The 22,334-nt window shown below is 38.4% G+C and overlaps 2 protein-coding genes across 2 annotated transcripts in view; one reads left to right on the top strand and one right to left on the bottom strand.

Moving 5' to 3' along the window:
• LOC124041050 (alpha-N-acetylgalactosaminide alpha-2,6-sialyltransferase 5-like) overlaps positions 1-7,606 on the top strand; it is a 108,931-nt gene extending 101,325 nt beyond the window's left edge. Inside the window, exons 4-6 of the mRNA XM_046358217.1 lie at positions 871-1,049; positions 5,504-5,611; positions 5,975-7,606. Coding sequence (XP_046214173.1) covers positions 871-1,049; positions 5,504-5,611; positions 5,975-6,275 — 588 coding nt within the window. The 3' untranslated portion in view covers positions 6,276-7,606. The remainder of the gene's footprint in view (positions 1-870; positions 1,050-5,503; positions 5,612-5,974) is intronic.
• Positions 3,062-8,363, bottom strand: LOC124041051 (polysialic acid O-acetyltransferase-like). The gene is made up of 2 exons (XM_046358218.1): positions 8,044-8,363; positions 3,062-3,179 (listed from the first exon to the last, which is right to left on the bottom strand). Exons 1-2 carry the CDS (start codon positions 8,285-8,287, stop codon positions 3,115-3,117), a joined length of 309 nt encoding a protein of 102 aa, XP_046214174.1. The 5' UTR covers positions 8,288-8,363; the 3' UTR covers positions 3,062-3,114.
• Between the last annotated feature and the right edge of the window lie 13,971 nt (positions 8,364-22,334).

Genomic DNA, 22,334 nt, shown 5'->3' with positions numbered 1-22,334 from the left:
GATAAATACATCCCAGGTTAGATGCTATAAGAGATAAATACATCCCAGGTTAGATGCTACATGCTATAAGAGATAAATACATCCCAGGTTAGATGCTATAAGAGATAAATACATCCCAGGTTAGATGCTACATGCTATAAGAGATAAATACATCCCAGGTTAGATGCTACATGCTATAAGAGATAAATACATCCCAGGTTAGATGCTACATGCTATAAGAGATAAATACATCCCAGGTTAGATGCTACATGCTATAAGAGATAAATACATCCCAGGTTAGATGCTACATGCTATAAGAGATAAATACATCCCAGGTTAGATGCTACATGCTATAAGAGATAAATATACTGCATATGCTTTAAAAAAAACTTACAGTAATGAGTGCATACATTTTAGTATAGGTGACCCCAGAGGGAATCAAACACAGTGTTTATCAGTAGTAACATTACATTCTCCTCCCTCCAGGACACAGTGTTTATCAGTAGTAACATTACATTCTCCTCCCTCCAGGACACAGTGTTTATCAGTAGTAACATTACATTCTCCTCCCTCCAGGACACAGTGTTTATCAGTAGTAACATTACATTCTCCTCCCTCCAGGACACAGTGTTTATCAGTAGTAACATTACATTCTCCTCCCTCCAGGACACAGTGTTTATCAGTAGTAACATTACATTCTCCTCCCTCCAGGACACAGTGTTTATCAGTAGTAACATTACATTCTCCTCCCTCCAGGACACAGTGTTTATCAGTAGTAACATTACATTCTCCTCCCTCCAGGACACAGTGTTTATCAGTAGTAACATTACATTCTCCTCCCTCCAGGACACAGTGTTTATCAGTAGTAACATTACATTCTCCTCCCTCCAGGACACAGTGTTTATCTTCTGGGGGCCCAGTAATTACATGAGGCGGGATGGGAAGGGTCTGGTCTACAACAACCTGAGGTTGATGAACCAGGTGCTGCCCAAACTAAAGGTCTACATGATCTCCTGGCAGAAGATGTTGCAGTCTGACGAACTCTTCAAGAGGGAGACGGGCAAGGACAGGTCAGTTAAACCTACATGCTAGAGTGCTGTAGTTGGAAAAGTGAGTTGAGCTAAGTTAATCTACACTACTTTACTGTAGACGGGCACTAACACTGGTTTGTCCGATGCCAATGACATGCCATTCATTTTTGTCCAATACAGGGGGGTATTCCCTTACACTCCTGATCCTACCAATTCAAGACTAATATATTTATAGCTCAAAAACATGTGAGCAGGCTCGTTAGACTACTTTATTGTAGATCAAAGACATGTGAGCAGGCTAGCTAGACTACTTTATTGTAGATCAAAGACATGTGAGCAGGCTTGCTAGACTACTTTATTGTAGATCAAAGACATGTGAGCAGGCTGGTGTTGTGACTTTACTTTCATTAATCTGGTGACTGTTATTTATTTAATCAATTAACTATGATGTAACAATTAACTCATTAGGAATTTGGGGCACCACAGAAGAGTTTGATTAAAGAGTTACCATCTCCCGAATTCACTTCCTAGAGACCCCTTCCTGCTCCAATCTCGTTAACGGGATTTATTTGACAACAGCCAGTGAAATTGCAGTGCGACAAATCCAAAAACAGAAATACTCACAATAAGAATTCATAAAACATACGAGTGTTACATCCAGCTGCCGTGTCAGATTTCAAAAAGGCTTTACGGTGAAAGCAAACCATGCGATTATCTGAGGACAGCGCCCCGCATATATAAATGCATGACAAACATATTTCAACCTGGCAGGTGCAACACATTGAAAATAGCGGTAAGTTGAAAACAAACATTTTTGGGATAGTTTGTCCTCAGGGTTTCGCCTGACATATCAGTTCTGTTATACTCACAGACATAGAAAACACTCTAAAGTTTCTAAAATTATCTAAATCTACCAATTATATGCATATCCTAGCTTCTGGGCCTGAGTAACAGGCAGTTTACTTTGGGCACGTCAGTCATCCAAATACTGCCCCCTATCCCGAAGAAGTTTTAAACTCTATAAGGTATCTATTACATCTCCTGAATTACACTCTATTAGGTATCTATTACATCTCCTGAATTACTCTCTATAAGGTATCTATTACATCTCCTGAATTACTCTATAAGGTATCTATTAGGTATCTATTACATCTCCTGAATTAAACTCTATAAGGTATCTATTACATCTCCTGAATTACACTCTATAAGGTACCTATTACATCTACTGAATTACTCTATAAAGTATCTATTACATTGATAAACAATCTTATTAATCATTGCCTCTTATCACATCATCCTTCCGAACAGTCGTAACCTCATGCATCTGCAAAAACCCCAGCCGTACTCATGATTACTGCACCGATTGGTTTAATTATTTATTTACTAGCTAACTAAAATGAGAAAACAGGATAACATACACACTTAATACACGAGAAGAAATGTCCCTAATGGACTGACAAAATATGGCAGCTTAAACACAACAAATGAAGAGGGTTGGGGAGGAGAGATAAGAAAGGATACTTATCGTTTATACATTCTAGGACTGTCCTCACATTTGTGAGCGGACCAAGTAATTGGGCGTCACTCTAAAGCGGAAAGGTGGAATAAACAAGTCAGGAGTAGGTTTTCTTGATTGAACACAGTTCTCTATTGAGGGCATTTGGTCAACACAAAAACTCCAACATAGTCAATGAAAATCTTCCAAGGAAAAACATACATCTTCTTCTCCAGATGAAACAGGAACACAATAGGCTTATCTTTAAGCTACAACAAAAAGTCACGGGATTGTCACCGTCTTAGTGGTTCTTCCTGGATAACTCCTCTGTCTCGGTGGCCATTCTTAGTGGTTCTTCCTGGATAGCTCCTCTGTCTCGGTGGCCATTCTTAGTGGTTCTTCCTGGATAACTCCTCTGTCTCGGTGGCCATTCTTAGTGGTTCTTCCTGGATAGCTCCTCTGTCTCTGTGGCCATTCTTAGTGGTTCTTCCTGGATAACTCCTCTGTCTCGGTGGCCATTCTTAGTGGTTCTTCCTGGATAACTCCTCTGTCTCGGTGGCCATTCTTAGTGGTTCTTCCTGGATAGCTCCTCTGTCTCGGTGGCCATTCTTAGTGGTTCTTCCTGGATAGCTCCTCTGTCTCGGTGGCCATTCTTAGTGGTTCTTCCTGGATTCCTATTGACATGTGGAATAGATTCCTATTGACATGGGGAATGGATTCCTATTGACATGTGGAATGGATTCCTATTGACATGTGGAATGGATTCCTATTGACATGTGGAATAGATTCCTATTGACATGGGGAATGGATTCCTATTGACATGTGGAATAGATTCCTATTGACATGGGGAATGGATTCCTATTGACATGTGGAATGGATTCCTATTGACATGGGGAATAGATTCCTATTGACATGGGGAATGGATTCCTATTGACATGTGGAATGGATTCCTATTGACATGTAGAATGGATTCCTATTGACATGTGGAATGGATTCCTATTGACATGTGGAATAGATTCCTATTGACATGTGGAATGGATTCCTATTGACATGTGGAATAGATTCCTATTGACATGTGGAATGGATTCCTATTAACATGTGGAATGGATTCCTATTGACATGTGGAATGGATTCCTATTGACATGTGGAATAGATTCCTATTGACATGTGGAATAGATTCCTATTGACATGGGGAATGGATTCCTATTGACATGTGGAATGGATTCCTATTGACATGTAGAATGGATTCCTATTGACATGTGGAATGGATTCCTATTGACATGTGGAATAGATTCCTATTGACATGTGGAATGGATTCCTATTGACATGTGGAATAGATTCCTATTGACATGTGGAATGGATTCCTATTAACATGTGGAATGGATTCCTATTGACATGTGGAATGGATTCCTATTGACATGTGGAATAGATTCCTATTGACATGTGGAATGGATTCCTATTGACATGTGGAATGGATTCCTATTGACATGTGGAATGGATTCCTATTGACATGTGGAATGGATTCCTATTGACATGTGGAATGGTTTCCTATTGACATGTGGAATAGATTCCTATTGACAAGTGGAATAGATTCCTATTGAAATGTGGAATATATTCCTATTGACAAGTGGAATAGATTCCTATTGACAAGTGGAATAGATTCCTATTGACAAGTGGAATAGATTCCTATTGACATGAAGCTGCGAAATCATTATTATTTATTTGCCCATTTTAATACATCTTTATTGTACCCATATAGACTGGTATATATATATACTGATATATAGACTGATATATATATATATACTGATATATAGACTGATATATATAGACTGATATATATAGACTGATATATATACTGATATATATATACTGATATATAGACTGATATATATAGACTGATATATATAGACTGATATATATACTGATATATATATACTGATATATAGACTGATATATATAGACTGATATATATACTGTTATATATATATACTGATATATAGACTGATATATATACTGATATATAGACTGATATATGGACTGATATATATAGACTGATATATATACTGATATATAGACTGATATATATAGACTGATATATATACTGTTATATATATATACTGATATATAGACTGATATATATAGACTGATATATATACTGATATATAGACTGATATATAGACTGATATATATATACTGATATATAGACTGATATATATATACTGATATATAGACTGATATATAGACTGATATATATATACTGATATATAGACTGATATATATACTGTTATATATATATACTGATATATAGACTGATATATATAGACTGATATATATACTGATATATATATACTGATATATATACTGATATATAGACTGATATATGGACTGATATATATATACTGATATATAGACTGATATATAGACTGATATATATATACTGATATATATATATATACTGATGGACATGGTAGTTACTGATCACTTTTAAAACAGTTGATCAGATATCTTATCTCACCTATTTCCACCTCTCCCCTCCCTCTCTTTGCTCCCCCTCTCTCCCAGTCCCTCCCTCCCCCTCCCTCTCTTCTCTCTCTCTCCCCCTCCCTCTCTCCCCCTCTCTCCCCCCTCCCTTCTCTCTCCCCCTCCCTTCTCTCTCCCCCCCCCCCCGCATCCCTCCCTCTCCCCTCCTTCTCCCCTCTTCTCTCTCCCTCCCTCCCTATATCTCCCCTCCCTTCTCTCTCCCTCCCTCCCTATCTCTCCCCCCATCGCTCTCTTCTCCCTCCCATCTCTCTCCCTCCCATCTCCCTCCCTCTCTCTCTCCCTCCCTTCCTCCCCCTTATCTCCCTCCCATCTCTCTCCCTCCCTCCCCCCCATTATCTCCCTCCCCCTATCTCTCCCTCCCCCTTATCTCCCTCTCTCTCTCTCTCCCTCCCTTATCTCCCTCCCCCTATCTCTCCCTCCCTCCCCCTTATCTCCCTCCCTCCCCCTCCTCCAGGCGTATCTCCAACTCGTGGTTGAGTACTGGTTGGTTCACTATGACCATCGCTCTGGAGCTGTGTGACCGGATCAATGTCTATGGCATGGTGGCTCCAGACCACTGCAGGTGAGAACTGATCTCTCTCTGTCTCCAGACCACTGCAGGTGAGAACTGATCTCTCTCTGTCTCCAGACCACTGCAGGTGAGAACTGATCTCTCTCTGTCTCTCTCTCTGTCTCCAGACCACTGCAGGTGAGAACTGATCTCTCTCTCTCTCTCTCTCTCTCTCTCTCTCTCTCTCTCTCTCTCTCTCTCTCTCTCTCTCTCTCTCTCTCTCTCTCTCGCTCGCTCGCTCGCTCGCTCTCTCGCTCTCTCTCTCTGTCTCTCTCTCTCTGTCTCTCTCATTCTCTCCCTTTCTCCGTCTCCCAGTCTCCGTCTCTCTGATATCTTTGTCAAATAATCTCTTCTGTTATCCTGTCCCCCTCTCAGAGAGCCCCAGCCCCCATCTGTCCCCTACCACTACTACGAGCCCCTCGGTCCAGAGGAGTGTGCCATGTACATCAGCCACGAGCGAGGCCGCAGGGGCAGCCATCACCGCTTTATCACGGAGAAGAGGGTCTTCGCCAGCTGGGCTCGGACCTTCAACATCCACTTCTACCAGCCTGACTGGGAACCCCCGCCGCTGGCCCCCGCTAACCGCACGCCGCTGGCCCCCGCTAACCGCACGCAGGGGGAGACGGTCTCGGTCAGCATACGTGACTGGCGACCAGAAATGGAAGTTGGATGGTGACAGTGAATGCTGGGCATCTGTGGAAAAGCTGTAACTCAAACGGGACTGAGGACTGAGCTGGAGATGGTGATGGACAAGACCACATGAGACGGTCCAAAGTCTTCTGACCACAACTGAATGGGCCATACAGTAGGATACTGACTGCACATGGTCCTTCACTGAGGATCGACCGTCCTCCTCTAGCTATCTGTCATGGACAACTGTAGAATAATGACTGCAAAACGTCCTTAACTGAGGATCGACCGTCCTCCTCTAGGCCGTCATGGACAACTGGAAGGACCAAATACAGCTGGCTGCTCCATAGGCTACTAACCACAACTAGTTTGAGCGTACTGGATGGCCGTAAGGGTTACCGACCACTAGTGGTGCACGGGTCAGCAACCGCCAGACTAGATGTGATAAAGTGAAAATGTGAGTCCGCACCCTAACCCCTAACATAGAAAATGTACAGTAGGCTACAGTCAGGGACTGTGGATGTTTTTGACAAGAGGCACAGTATTGTTTTAGCCTGATCTCGATGTGTTTCTGCTTTGAATTTTGTTAGTCAACTTGTCTATAGTTAGATACATGTAGCTTCTCGTCTGTCATTACATGTTGCCGTAGAAACTAAATCAACCAGAATAATGTTGTACATCGATAGGATGAACGCTTCTCTGCTTCTTTCATGGCGAGAAGACCTTTAGGGACCGGGGAGAAAATGCAACCTTTAGAGACCGGGGAGAAAATGCAACCTTTAGAGACCGGGGAGAAAATGCAACCTTTAGAGACTGGGGAGAAAATGCAACCCTTAGAGACCGGGGAGAAAATGCAACCTTTAGAGACCCGGGGAGAAAATGCAACCTTTAGAGACCGGGGAGAAAATGCAAACTTTAGAGACCGGGGAGAAAATGCAACATTTAGAGACCGGGGAGAAAATGCAACCTTTAGAGACCGGGGAGAAAATGCAACCTTTAGAGACCGGGGAGAAAATGCAACCTTTAGAGACCGGGGAGAAAATGCAACCTTTAGAGACCTGGGAGAAAATGCAACCTTTAGAGACCTGGGAGAAAATGCAACCTTTAGAGACCTGGGAGAAAATGCAACCTTTAGAGACCGGGGAGAAAATGCAACCTTTAGAGACCTGGGAGAAAATGCAACCGTTAGAGACCGGGGAGAAAATGCAACCTTTAGAGACCGGGGAGAAAATGTAATAACAAAATAAAAATGAGAATGATTTTCTGAGCAGAATTTCCAAATGACATCACTTTGACCGGGTTGTAAGGAACGCTTTGATCTAGTAGGCATACTTATTTTCCACCATAATTTGCAAATAAATTCATTAAAAATCCTACAAAGTGATTTTCTGGATTTTTTTTGCTCATTTTGTCTGTCATAGGCGAAGTGTGCCTATAGTGAAAATTACAGGCCTCTCACATCTTTTTAAGTGGGAGAACTTGCACAATTGGTGGCTGACTAAATACTTTTTTTGCCCCACTGTATCTAAGGCTCTGGTCTGTCCAAGAAGTGAGGGTAAATGGTTCTCTACTATCCACTTTATATTTAAATTATTATTAGGGGTATAAGGGTATAGGGGTATAGGGGGGTCACTTGTTTTCAAGTGTTCAGGTAGGGTTTAGGTGAAATATATTTTACTGAAGGGAGGGCCATCCATTTTCATTTCAGAGTGGTCCAATTTTCTCCATGTAACCCATATTCGAAATTACCTGCAATCCCTAAAGTAAAGTTTTAAAAAAGTCCTGACTTTTCTAAAAGGTTTTGGTTTTCTTACCTTGTCGGGACATTCTGGTGTCTTGTCGGGACATTCTGGTGTCTTGTCGGGACATTCTGGTGTCTTGTCGGGACATTCTGGCGTCTTGTCGGGACATTCTGGTGTCTTGTCGGGACATTCTGGCGTCTTGTCGGGACATTCTGACGTCTTGTCGGGACATTCTGGCGTCTTGTCGGGACATTCTGGCGTCTTGTCGGGACATTCTGGCGTCTTGTCGGGACATTCTGGCGTCTTGTCGGGACATTCTGGCGTCTTGTCAGGACATTCTGGTGTCTTGTCAGGACATTCTGGAAAACAATTGATTCCAATTCAAAATCATATTTTCCCTAACCCCTAAACTAACCTTTAACCTAACCTTATCCCAAACCTAACCACTCCTTGTGGGGACCAGTGAAATGTCTCCTACCTGTCAAAATTGTCCTTGTTTTAGTACTATTGTGAAGACTTCTGGGCCCCACAAGGATAGTAAAACCAAATACAAACACACACACACACACACACACACGCACACACACACACACACACACACACACACACACACACACACACACACACACACACACACACACACACACACACACACACACACACACACACACACACACACACACACACACACACACACACACACACACACACACACACACACACACAGTTGTCCAGATAGAGAGAAATAGGTCAGAGAGGACACCCTTTAAACCCAAATCTAAAAATAAACGCATAACACTGCCTCACTAACACTCCAGGGTTTCCGTTAGCCGGCCTTTGGACAATGAAATAAATGAAAACCCGATAAATAAAATTGTCCGGGGCTCATGCTGAGGGGAGAGAGAAAGCGATAGAGATGCGAGCCTTGGACTACTGTTGATTGCAACTATCAATCTTGAGCTCAATGGGTATTGGCCATTGCGAGTGCATAGCTCTCATTGGCTACAACTTTTTGGGACATTAAATGTCCTGTTAGATTAATAACCAGCTATTAGTAGTGGCTGTTATCTTGAGAGCTAGCTAATGTGTTGAGTTTACACTTATTCAGGTGGTGAATTAGCCTATGATATTATAGCACATAAAGATGCAGCCAAATGTATCTCTAAACAAAACCACAAAAAGGACAATTCTGGAGCCCTACTTTAACAGTAAAATATAACAATAGCATAATTGTCTATGCATGATAATCACGGGATTAGGTTGCACATTAAAATATGTTGAATCACAACATGAGAAGATGATGAAACAATTGATTTATTCAATACCATCTCAGTAGTCATTACACTTTTTAATAAAGTGAATTACTTTATAAGATAGGCCTACACATTTCTTATTTTCCGTGGTGCCGCAAATTTGTTTTGGTTGCGGCCAAAACTGAGAAGCGAAGTGCCACCAGTGGAAAATGTTCAGGTAGGATTCAATTTTGGAACTTTTCCTTCTTTCTTTTGTTTTATTTGTAATAATTTGTTTTGTTATTATTCTAGGTTTATTTATTCATCCTTGAAATATTCTAAATGTGTTTTATTTCATTCGGTTGAGAGATTTTTGTTGGCTAACTTAAATTCAATCTTTTTAATTGTGTACTCATAATTAGTTTAAGATGGGTTAAAAATAGACCCGTTAGAAAATAAATATCACTAGCCTATTGCTGTCATTTGATGGGTATGGTAGGCCTTAGCCTTTCTTGGTAATTGATAAGATAGAAAATAAATATCACTAGCCTATTGCTGTCATTTGATGGGTATGGTAGGCCTTAGCCTTTCTTGGTAATTGCTGCAATTAGCCTGTTCAAAAATGTTGTTTTTAACTAGTTTGTAAGTGTTACATTCTGTTGCCTTTCTTTGTGTTTTCTGTAATACAATGCTTGTATTTTTTTAAACGATTGACTTACTTTTGATATTACCCTAATAAAGTTTAGAAACCTTTGTGAAGGTTTGGTGTGGTGCAGGTTTGGTGTGGTGTAGGTTTGGTGTGATATTGATGTGAAAACAGTGGGCACCGCCCAACTCCGACAGTTGAACTTGAGGTGAGGAAGACTGTTTCAGGCCCAGGTTACTGCTTATCTGTACAGAAAGTATTTTTATTGAAAATGTAGGTTACAGCCTTACACAGAATATCTATGCGGCATTCTTGGGCACTGTACGTCAACTGAAAGTCACCCAAGGACACTGTTCAAATTTTCATTATCAGCCAGGATAAAAAGGCTCCAGTTAAATCAAAAATAAATAAAAGTGCATCCCAAAAGCCTTATTACTGGTCAACACTAAGTTTGGGTGCCATTTGGAATGTGTTACATTCTGTTGGGAAGACATTTTTTTGGGGGAGTCAAATTAAGTTCTGTTGTGTTTTCTGTAATACAATAATCCTGCTTGTATTTTTTTGAAAGATGACAGCTGGTGAATGAGAAGATGGAGTAGGAGTCTGGTTTGATATGGAGTACCCTGGTGTTGAATGAAAGATGGAGTTTAGAAACCTTTGTGAAGGTTTGGTGTTGAATGAGCAGATGGGTTTGGTGTTGAATGAGAAGATGGAGTAGGAGTCTGGTGTTGTGAGAAGACGGAGTGATATGAGAAGACAGAGTGAGTGTCTGAAAGAAGATGGAGTAGGAGTCTGGTTGAATGAGCAGAAGGAGTTCTGGTGTTGAATGAGAAGATGGAGTAGGAGTCAACTCCGACAGTCTGAACTTGAATGAGAAGAGGAAGAGTCTGTGTTGAATGAGAAGACAGGTCTAATGAGAAGACAGATAATCTGGTGTTGAATGAGAAGACAGATATCTGGTGTTGAATGAGAAGATGGAGTATCTGTACAGAAAGTATTTTTGAATGAAAAGTAGGAGTCTGGTGTTGAATGAGAAGACTCCTGGTGTTGAATGAGAGAATATCTGGTGTTGAATGAGAAGACATATCTGGTGTTGAATGAGAAGATGGACTGGTGTTGAATGAGAAGACGGAGTAGGAGTCTGGTGTTGAATGAGAAGACTGAAAGTCACCCTGGTGTTGAAGGACACTGTTCAAAGGAGTCTGGTGTTGAATGAAAAAGTAGGAGTCACAAGACAAAGAAACAGATGAAACTTTCAATGAGAAGACGGAGTATCAATGAGAGGATAAAATGAGAAGACTAGGAGTCTGGTGTTGAATGAGAAGATTAAATCAAAAAGATAAAGTCTGGTGTTGAAAAAGACGGGCTGCATCCCAAAAGAAGACCTTATGGGTACTGGTGTTGAATGAATAGAAATGGAGTCTGGTGTTGAATGAGAAGACGGGTGAGTCTGGTGTGAATGACGAGACATTTGGAATGGAGAGGTGTCTGTGTTGAATGAGAGTCTGGTGTTGAATGAGAAGACGGAGTAGGAGTCTGGTGTTGAATGAGAGAAGATGGAGTAGGAGTCTGGTGTTGAATGAGCAGATGGAGATGGAGTAGGAGTCTGGTGTTGAATGAGAAGACGGAGTAGGAGTCTGGTGTTGAATGAGAAGACGGAGTAGGAGTCTGGTGTTGAATGAGAAGACGGAGTAGGAGTCTGGTGTTGAATGAGAAGACGGAGTAGGAGTCTGGTGTTGAATGAGAAGACAGAGTAGGAGTCTGGTGTTGAATGAGAAGACGGAGTAGGAGTCTGGTGTTGAATGAGAAGATGGAGTCTGGTGTTGTGAGAAGATGGAGTGGTCTGGTTGAATGAGAAGATGGAGTAGGAGTCTGGCTTATTTATGGCGGTTTTGGAGCAGTGGCTTCTTCCTTACTGAGTGGCCTTTCAGGTTATGTCGATATAGGAGTCTTTTTACTGTGGATATAGGACTCGTTTTACTGTGGATATAGATACTTTTGTACCTGTTTCCTCCAGCATCTTCACAAGGTCCTTTGCTGTTGTTCTGGGATTGATTTGCACTTTTCGCACCAAAGTCTAATACTATTCTAATTATAATACTAGTCTAAATCTAATACTATTCTAATTCTAATTCTATTCTAATTCTAATATTATTCTAAATCTAATACTACTCTAATACTATTCTAATTCTAATACTATTCTAATTCTAATACTATTCTAATTATAATACTAGTCTAAATCTAATACTATTCTAATTCTAATACTATTCTAATTCTAATATTATTCTAAATCTAATACTACTCTAATACTATCCTATTCTAATTCTAATACTATTCTAATTCTAATACTATTCTAATTCTAATACTATTCTAATTCTAATATTATTCTAAATCTAATACTATTAATACTAAAATCTAATACTATTCTAAATCTAATATTATACTAATTCTAATACTATTCTAAATCTAATACTATTCTAATTCTAATACTAAATCTAATACTATTCTAAAATACTAAATCTAATACTATTCTAAATCTAATATTCTACTAATAAAATCTAATACTACTAATACTATTCTAAAATACTATTCTAAATCTACTATTCTAATTCTAATACTATTCTAATTCTAATACTATTCTAATTCTAATATTATTCTAAATCTAATACTATTCTAATTCTAATACTATTCTAAATCTAATATTATACTAATTCTAATACTATTCTAAATCTAATACTACTCAAATCAAATCAAATTTATTTATATAGCCCTTCGTACATCAGCTGATATCTCAAAGTGCTGTACAGAAACCCAGCCTAAAACCCCAAACAGCAAACAATGCAGGTGTAAAAGCACGGTGGCAAAGCACGGTGGCTAGGAAAAAGAACTCCCTAGAAAGGCCAAAACCTAGGAAGAAACCTAGAGAGGAACCGGGCTATGTGGGGTGGCCAGTCCTCTTCTGGCTGTGCCGGGTAGAGATTATAACAGAACATGACCAAGATGTTCAAATGTTCATAAATGACCAGCATGGTTGAATAATAGTAAGGCAGAACAGTTGAAACTGGAGCAGGAGCATGGCCAGGTGGACTGGGGACAGCAAGGAGTCCTCATGTCAGGTAGTCCTGGGACATGGTCCTAGGGCCCAGGCCAGTTGAAACTGGAGCAGCAGCATGGCCAGGTGGACTGGGGACAGCAAGGAGTCATCATGTCAGGTAGTCCTGGGGCATGGTCCTAGGGCTCAGGTCCTCCGAGAGAGAGAAAGAAAGAGAGAAGGAGAGAATTAGAGAACGCACACTTAGATTCACACAGGACACCTGAATAGGACAGGAGAAGTACTCCAGATAAACAAACTGACCCTAGCCCCCCGACACATAAACTACTGCAGCATAAATACTGGAGGCTGAGACAGGAGGGGTCAGGAGACACTGTGGCCCCATCCGAGGACACCCCGGACAGGGCCAAACAGGAAGGATATAACCCCACCCACTTTGCCAAAGCACAGCCCCCACACCACTAGAGGGAAATCTTCAACCACCAACTTACCATCCTGAGACAAGGCCGAGTATTAGCCCACAAAGATCTCCGACACGGTACAACCCAAGGGGGGGGGGGACCCAGACAGGCCGACCACAACAGTGAATCAACCCACCCAGGTGACGCACCCCCCCCAGGGACGGCACGAGAGAGCCCCAGCAAGCCAGTGACTCAGCCCCCGTAACAGGGTTAGAGGCAGAGAATCCCAGTGGAACGAGGGGAACCGGCCAGGCAGAGACAGCAAGGGCGGTTCGTTGCTCCAGAGCCTTTCCGTTCACCTTCCCACTCCTGGGCCAGACTACACTCAATCATATGACCCACTGAAGAGATGAGTCTTCAGTAAAGACTTAAAGGTTGAGACCGAGTTTGCGTCTCTGACATGGGTAGGCAGACCGTTCCATAAAAATGGAGCTCTATAGGAGAAAGCCCTGCCTCCAGCTGTTTGCTTAGAAATTCTAGGGACAATTAGGAGGCCTGCGTCTTGTGACCGTAGAGCACGTGTAGGTATGTATGGCAGGACCAAATCAGAGAGGTAGGTAGGAGCAAGCCCATGTAATGCTTTGTAGGTTAGCAGTAAAACCTTGAAATCAGCCCTTGCTTTGACAGGAAGCCAGTGTAGAGAGGCTAGCACTGGAGTAATATGATCACATTTTTTGGTTCTAGTCAGGATTCTAGCAGCCGTATTTAGCACTAACTGAAGTTTATTTAGTACTTTATCCGGGTAGCCGGAAAATAGAGCATTGCAGTAGTCTAACCTAGAAGTGACAAAAGCATGGATTAATTTTTCTGCATCATTTTTGGACAGAAAGTTTCTTTACGTAGATGGAAAAAAGCTGTCCTCGAAATGGTCTTGATATGTTCTTCAAAAGAGAGATCAGGGTCCAGAGTAACGCCGAGGTCCTTCACAGTTTTATTTGAGACGACTGTACTCTAATACTATTCTAATTCTAATACTATTCTAAATCTAATATTATACTAATTCTAATACTATTCTAAATCTAATACTACTCTAATACTATTCTAATTCTAATATTATTCTAAATCTAATACTATTCTAATTATAATACTATTGTAATTCTAATATTATTCTAATTCTAATACTACTCTAATACTATTCTAAATCTAATATTATTCTAAATCTAATACTATTCTAATTCGAATACTATTCTAATTCTAATATTATTCTAATTCTAATACTACTCTAATACTGTTCTAATTCTAATACTATTCTAATTCTAATATTATTCTAATTCTAATACTACTCTAATACTATTCTAATTCTAATATTATTCTAAATCTAACACTATTCTAAGTCTAATATTATTCTAATTCTAATACTACTCTAATACTATTCTAATTCTAATATTATTCTAAATCTAATACTATTCTAATTCTAATATTATTCTAATTCTAATACTACTCTAATACTATTCTAAATCGAATATTATTCTAAATCTAATACTATTCTAATTCTAATATTATTCTAATTCTAATACTACTCTAATACTGTTCTAATTCTAATACTATTCTAATTCTAATATTATTCTAATTCTAATACTACTCTAATACTATTCTAATTCTAATATTATTCTAAATCTAATACTATTCTAATTATAATATTATTCTAATTCTAATACTACTCTAATACTATTCTAATTCTAATATTATTCTAAATCTAATACTATTCTAATTCTAAAACTACTCTAATTCTAATATTATTCTAATTCTAATACTACTCTAATACTATTCTAAATCTAATATTATTCTAAATCTAATACTATTCTAATTCTAATATTATTCTCATTCTAATACTACTCTCCCCATACTATTCTAATACTATTCTAATTCTAATACTATTCTAATTCTAATACTATTCTAAATCTAATAGTATTCTAATTCTAATACTATTCTAATTCTAATATTATTCTAATTCTAAAACTACTCTAATACTATTCTAACTCTAATACTATTCTAATTCTAATACTATTCTAAAACCTGACACCGAGTTTATGTCTGAGGTATGGAGCTATGGCAGCTAATAGTATTCTAATTCTAATATTATTCTAATTTATTTAGTACTAATACTAGTAGTCTCTAATACTATTCTAATTTTTGGACTAATGGAAAAAAGCTATTCTAATTCTAATATTATTATAATTCTAATACTATTCTAATTCTAATACTATTCTAAATCTAATACTATTCTAATTCTAATACTATTCTAATTCTAATTCTAATATTATTCTAATTCTAATATTATTCTAATTCTAGTACTATTTTAATTCTAATTCTAATACTATTCTAAATCTAATACTATTCTAAATGTAATATTATTCTAAATCTAATACCATTCTAATTCTAATCTAATTCTAATACTATTCTAATTCTAATACTATTCTAAATCTAATACTATTATAATACTATTCTAATTCTAATACTATTCTAATTCTAATATTATTCTAAATCTAATACTATTCTAATTCTAATACTATTCTAATTCTAATACTATTCTAATTCTAATACTATTCTAATTCTAATATTATTCTAATTCTAATACTATTCTAATTCTAATATTATTCTAATTCTAATACTATTCTAATTCTAATACTATTCTAAATCTAATATTATTCTAAATCTAATACTATTCTAATTCTAATACTATTCTAATAATACTCTAATTCTAATTCTATTCTAATTCTAATACTACTCTAATACTATTCTAAATCTAATATTATTCTAAATCTAATACTATTCTAATTCTAATATTATTCTAATTCTAAAACTACTCTAATACTATTCTAATTCTAATACTATTCTAATTCTAATATTATTCTAATTCTAATACTACTCTAATACTATTCTAATTCTAATATTATTCTAATTCTAATACTATTCTAATTCTAATATTATTATAATTCTAATACTATTCTAATTCTAATATTATTATAATACTAATTCTAATAGTACTCTAATACTGTTCTAATTCTCATACTATTCTAATTCTAATATTATTCTAATTCTAATACTATTCTAATTCTAATATTATTCTAAATCTAATACTACTCTAATACTATTCTAATTCGAATATTATTCTAAATCTAATACTATTCTAATTCTAATACTATTCTAATTCTAATACTATTCTAATTCTAATACTATTCTAATTCTAATATTATTCTAATTCTAATACTATTCTAATTCTAATATTATTCTAATTCTAATACTATTCTAATTCTAATACTATTCTAAATCTAATATTATTCTAAATCTAATACTATTCTAATTCTAATACTATTCTAATTCTAATACTCTAATAATACTATTCTAATTCTAATATATTCTAATTCTAATACTATTCTAATACTATTCTAAATCTAATATTATTCTAAATCTAATACTATTCTAATTCTAATATTATTCTAATTCTAAAACTACTCTAATACTATTCTAATTCTAATACTATTCTAATTCTAATATTATTCTAATTCTAATACTACTCTAATTCTAATATTATTATAATTCTAATACTATTCTAATTCTAATATTATTCGAATTCTAATAGTACTCTAATACTGTTCTAATTCTCATACTATTCTAATTCTAATATTATTCTAATTCTAATACTATTCTAATTCTAATATTATTCTAAATCTAATACTACTCTAATACTATTCTAATTCGAATATTATTCTAAATCTACTACTATTCTAATTCTAATATTATTCTAATTCTAATACTACTCTAATACTATTCTAAATCTAATACTATTCTAATTCGAATATTATTCTAATTCTAATACTAATCTAATACTATTCTAATTCTAATATTATTCTAAATCTAATACTATTCTAATTCTAATACTATTCGAAATCTAATACTATTCTAATTATAATACTATTCTAAATCTAATACTATTCTAATTCTAATTCTAATATTATTCTAATTCTAATATTATTCTAATTCTAGTACTATTTTAATTATAATTCTAATACTATTCTAATTCTAATTCTAATATTATTCTAATTCTAGTACTATTTTAATTATAATTCTAATACTATTCTAATTATAATACTATTCTAATACTAATATTATTCTAAATGTAATATTATTCTAATTATAATACTATTCTAATTATAATTATAATTCTAATATTATTCTAAATCTAATACTATTCTAAATCTATTAGTATTCTAATTCTAATACTATTTTAATTCTAATTCTAATATTATTCTAAATCTAATACTATTCTAATATTATTCTAAATCTAATACTATTCTAATTATAATAGTATTCTAAATCTAATACTATTCTAATATTATTCAAAATCTAATAGTATTCTAAATCTAATACTATTCTAATTCTAATACTATTCTAATTCTAATTCTATTCTAAAACTTTTCTAAATCTATTGTCCCAAATCTACTATTCTACAGTATTTTCCATCTGCTTGCACACGACATCTTTTCATGTCACACGATTTTTGAAACCTCTCACTCAAAGTGCAAAACTACACACCAAATATCAAAAACCATAAGCTATTTCTCAGCCTTTGACTCAGTTGTCAATTGCATAAAACACTTTTTTCAAAACACTTCACACAATTCTCTACCTAAAACACAAAAAAATCTAACAGGAAGTGACATGCTTTCCTTTTCCAAACACAATCAATTAGAATGCTACACTTATTCACCAGGTCACACACACACTCCTCACGTGTGCAAACACTAATAGCTTAACTGATCACTAACCAATCACTGCTTTACTGTAGTATAGGCCTATAAATAGGACAAAGGTCAGATTACCTGTTTTGAACAATGGACGCCAACAATGGACAGAGAGCAGGAGGGAGAGGAAGAGGAAGAAGAGGAAGAGGGCAAAGAAGGGAAGGAAGGAGAGCCAACTCTGATGACATTAGGGCAACACTTGTTGATCATGTGATCAACCACGGTTTGACCATGAGAGAGGCTGGACTGAGAGTCCAGAATAATAATAAGGCAGAACAGTTTAAACTGGAGCAGCAGCACGGCCAGGTGGACTGGGGACAGCAAGGAGTCAACCACGGTTTGACCATGAGAGAGGCTGGACTGAGAGTCCAGAATAATAATAAACTGGAGCAGGGTGGACTGGGGAGACCATGAGAGAGGCTGGACTGAGAGTCCAGCCCAACTTGAGTCGATTTACAGCGGCGTCCATAATTTGAATCTTCAGAAATGAGAACATGTATGCAATTATTTAATGACTATTTTAGCATTACAGTAATGTACTGTAAAATACGTATGACTGCATAGTATTGCATACACATTTGAAACTCTAAGCCATCCATTTACTGCACTGCATTGAATGAATGAGGTTGGTCATCATGCTGTACTACATGTTTTTGTACATTGTTTACAGTTCCTATGCTGAACACATACTGTGTTTGAATTCTGTACAGAGTGGAAAGGCAAAGACATCATGGAGGACGAGGACGCTTGTTTACAGATGTACAAGAGACTGCAATTATAAATATGGTTTTGGCCAACAAGGCAATTAGGATTCGAGAGATAAGAGAGAATATCTTGAATAATGACACCATATTTAACAACATCAATGCTGTAAGCCTGTCGACCATACAACGCATCCTCCAACGGCACCGAGTGACGATGAAACAACTTTACAAGGTGCCATTTGAGAGAAACTCTGACAGAGTCAAGAATATGCGACATGACTTTGTAGAGGTATGTATGCAACACTACTTCCAGTACATCAGACCATATTTACTCATCTGTATATCCTTTTGTCTGTTACAGAGAGTATTGGAGCTGGATGCCCATGTAATTCGCCATGAATTTATTTATGTGGATGAGGTTGGCTTCAACCTCACCAAAACCAGGCGCCGCGGAAGAAATGTAATAGGACAGAGGGCAACTACCAATGTCCCTGGACAGCGTGGGGGTAATATAACTATGGACAGCGTGGGGGTAATATAACTATGGACAGCGTGGGGGTAATATAACTATGGACAGCGTGGGGGTAATATAACTATGGACAGCGTGGGGGTAATATAACTATGGACAGCGTGGGGGTAATATAACTATGGACAGCGTGGGGGTAATATAACTATGGACAGCGTGGGGGTAATATAACTATGGACAGCGTGGGGGTAATATAACTATGGACAGCGTGGGGGTAATATAACTATGGACAGCGTGGGGGTAATATAACTATGGACAGCGTGGGGGTAATATAACTATGGACAGCGTGGGGGTAATATAACTATGGACAGCGTGGGGGTAATATAACTATGGACAGCGTGGGGGTAATAGAACTATGTGTGCTGCCATCACTCAAAACGGGGTCCTCCATCACAACGCCACACTGGGTCCGTACAACACCGGCCATATGCTCACTATTCTGGATGCAATTTACACAATGCTTGTCCCTGATCCAGATCAGGAGCCTGCTAGATTTCTGGTTTTATGGGACAATGTTAGTTTTCACCGGGCTGTTCTGGTCCAAAACTGGTTTGCCACCCATCTACAATTTGTAGTTTTGTACCTACCCCCATATACACCTTTTCTAAATCCCATTGAGGAATTCTTCTCAGCCCGGCGCTGGAAAGTGTATGATCGCCAACCCTATGCCCGCATGCCACTTCTCCAGGCAATGGAGGACGCATGTGGCGACATAGAGGTTGCCTCTGTCCAAGGTTGGATACGCCATGCTAGGAGATACTTCCCTCCATGTGGGGACAGAGAGGTTGCCTCTGTCCAAGGTTGGATACGCCATGCTAGGAGATACTTCCCTCCATGTGGGGACATAGAGGTTGGATACGTCATGCTAGGAGATACTTCCCTCCATGTGGGGACATAGAGGTTGGATTCGCCATGCTAGGAGATACTTCCCTCCATGTGGGGACATAGAGGTTGGATACGTCATGCTAGGAGATACTTCCCTCCATGTGGGGACATAGAGGTTGGATACGTCATGCTAGGAGATACTTCCCTCCATGTGGGGACATAGAGGTTGGTTGGAGATACTTCCCTCCATGTGGGGACATAGAGGTTGGATACGCCATGCTCCCCATCCATGTGGGGACATAGAGGTTGGATACGCCATGCTAGGAGATACTTCCCTCCATGGGGGACATAGAGGTTGGATATGCTAGGAGATACTTCCCTCCATGTGGGGACATAGAGGTTGGATACGCCATGCTAGGAGATACTTCCCTCCATGTGGGGACATAGAGGTTGGATACGCCATGCTAGGAGATACTTCCCTCCATGTGGGGACATAGAGGTTGGATACGCCATGCTAGGAGATACTTCCCTCCATGTGGGGACATAGAGGTTGGATACGCCATGCTAGTACTTCCCTCCATGTGGGGACATAGAGGTTGGATACGCCATGCTAGGAGATACTTCCCTCCATGTGGGGACATAGAGGTTGGATACGCCATGCTAGGAGATACTTCCCTCCATGTGGGGACATAGAGGTTGGATACGCCATGCTAGGAGATACTTCCCTCCATGTTTGGCAAGAGAAAACGTGTCTTGTGATGTGGACGAAGTATTGTGGCCAGACGCAGGCCGGAGAAGAGGTGAAGCGTAGCTTAGCACAGGTGACTGCCGCCCCCCTACCAATTCCTGTACTGCCCCCTTGGGACGCCACACACACAATTGTGTTCTTTACTATATTCTAAAGAATATACTTTTGGTTTACATATGTTTATGGTTTTGTTGTATGCTACTGTATACAACAGTAATGTTTGGCCTAATAAATATTTTCTGTCTCTACGTTACATTGGTGTTTACAGTGTACTTGTTACTCCTCTCAGCAGATGACTTTCACTGTAGTACATTGTATTGAAATGTAGATATAAGCCTATGAAAGACCACAGAGCTTTAGATTTAGAACAACAGTGTTTACATGGTATATCCAGACAGGTACTATTATGAAAGCAGTGTTTGCCATTTGATGCAAATGCTTCATTCTGACACGTGTTTATGGCATTTTGAATGCAGTGTTACATTTTGAAAGAGATGTGAGGCATTTTGTGTGTGCAGTTTGGGGAATTGTGTGTAGAGTTTTGAAAAAAGGAGACTTGTGTAAGCAGTTGGAAAAAACTAATTCCAATACTATAAATAAAGGAAACACAAACACTCTCTGATTAATTCCCAACATTCCTCCCCAAACAGTCTCTGATGAATTCCCAACGTTCCTCCCCAAACACTCTCTGATGAATTCCCAACGTTCCTCCCCAAACACTCTCTCTGATTAATTCCCAACATTCCTCCCCAAACACTCTCTCTGATTAATTCCCAACGTTCCTCCCCAAACACTCTCTGATGAATTCCCAACGTTCCTCCCCAAACACTGTCTCTGATGAATTCCCAACGTTCCTCCCCAAACACTCTCTGATGAATTCCCAACGTTCCTCCCTAAACACTGTCTCTGAATTCCCAACGTTCCTCCCCAAACACTCTCTGATGAATTCCCAACGTTCCTCCCCAAACACTGTCTGATGAATTCCCAACGTTCCTCCCCAAACACTGTCTCTGAATTCCCAACGTTCCTCCCTAAACACTCTCTGATGAATTCCCAACGTTCCTCCCTAAACACTGTCTGATGAATTCCCAACGTTCCTCCCTAAACACTGTCTGATGAATTCCCAATGTTCCTCCCTAAACACTCTCTGATGAATTCCCAAGACTGATGTAGCTGGGTGGGTTCTGGCTCCTCAATGGTACAGAGAGACTGATGTAGCTGGGTGGGGTTCTGGCTCCTCAATGGTACAGAGAGACTGATGTAGCTGGGTGGGTGGGGTTCAGGCTCCTCAGTGGTACAGAGAGACTGATGTAGCTGGGTGGGTGGGGTTCAGGCTCCTCAGTGGTACAGAGAGACTGATGTAGCTGGGTGGGTTCAGGCTCCTCAGTGGTACAGAGAGACTGATGTAGCTGGGTGGGGTTCAG

This window comes from Oncorhynchus gorbuscha, linkage group LG08 (assembly GCF_021184085.1).
Source record: "Oncorhynchus gorbuscha isolate QuinsamMale2020 ecotype Even-year linkage group LG08, OgorEven_v1.0, whole genome shotgun sequence".
Classification (NCBI taxonomy): Eukaryota; Metazoa; Chordata; class Actinopteri; order Salmoniformes; family Salmonidae; genus Oncorhynchus; species Oncorhynchus gorbuscha.
Note: the sequence above shows the minus strand (reverse complement) of the source record. Positions and strands in the feature narration are given on the sequence as shown.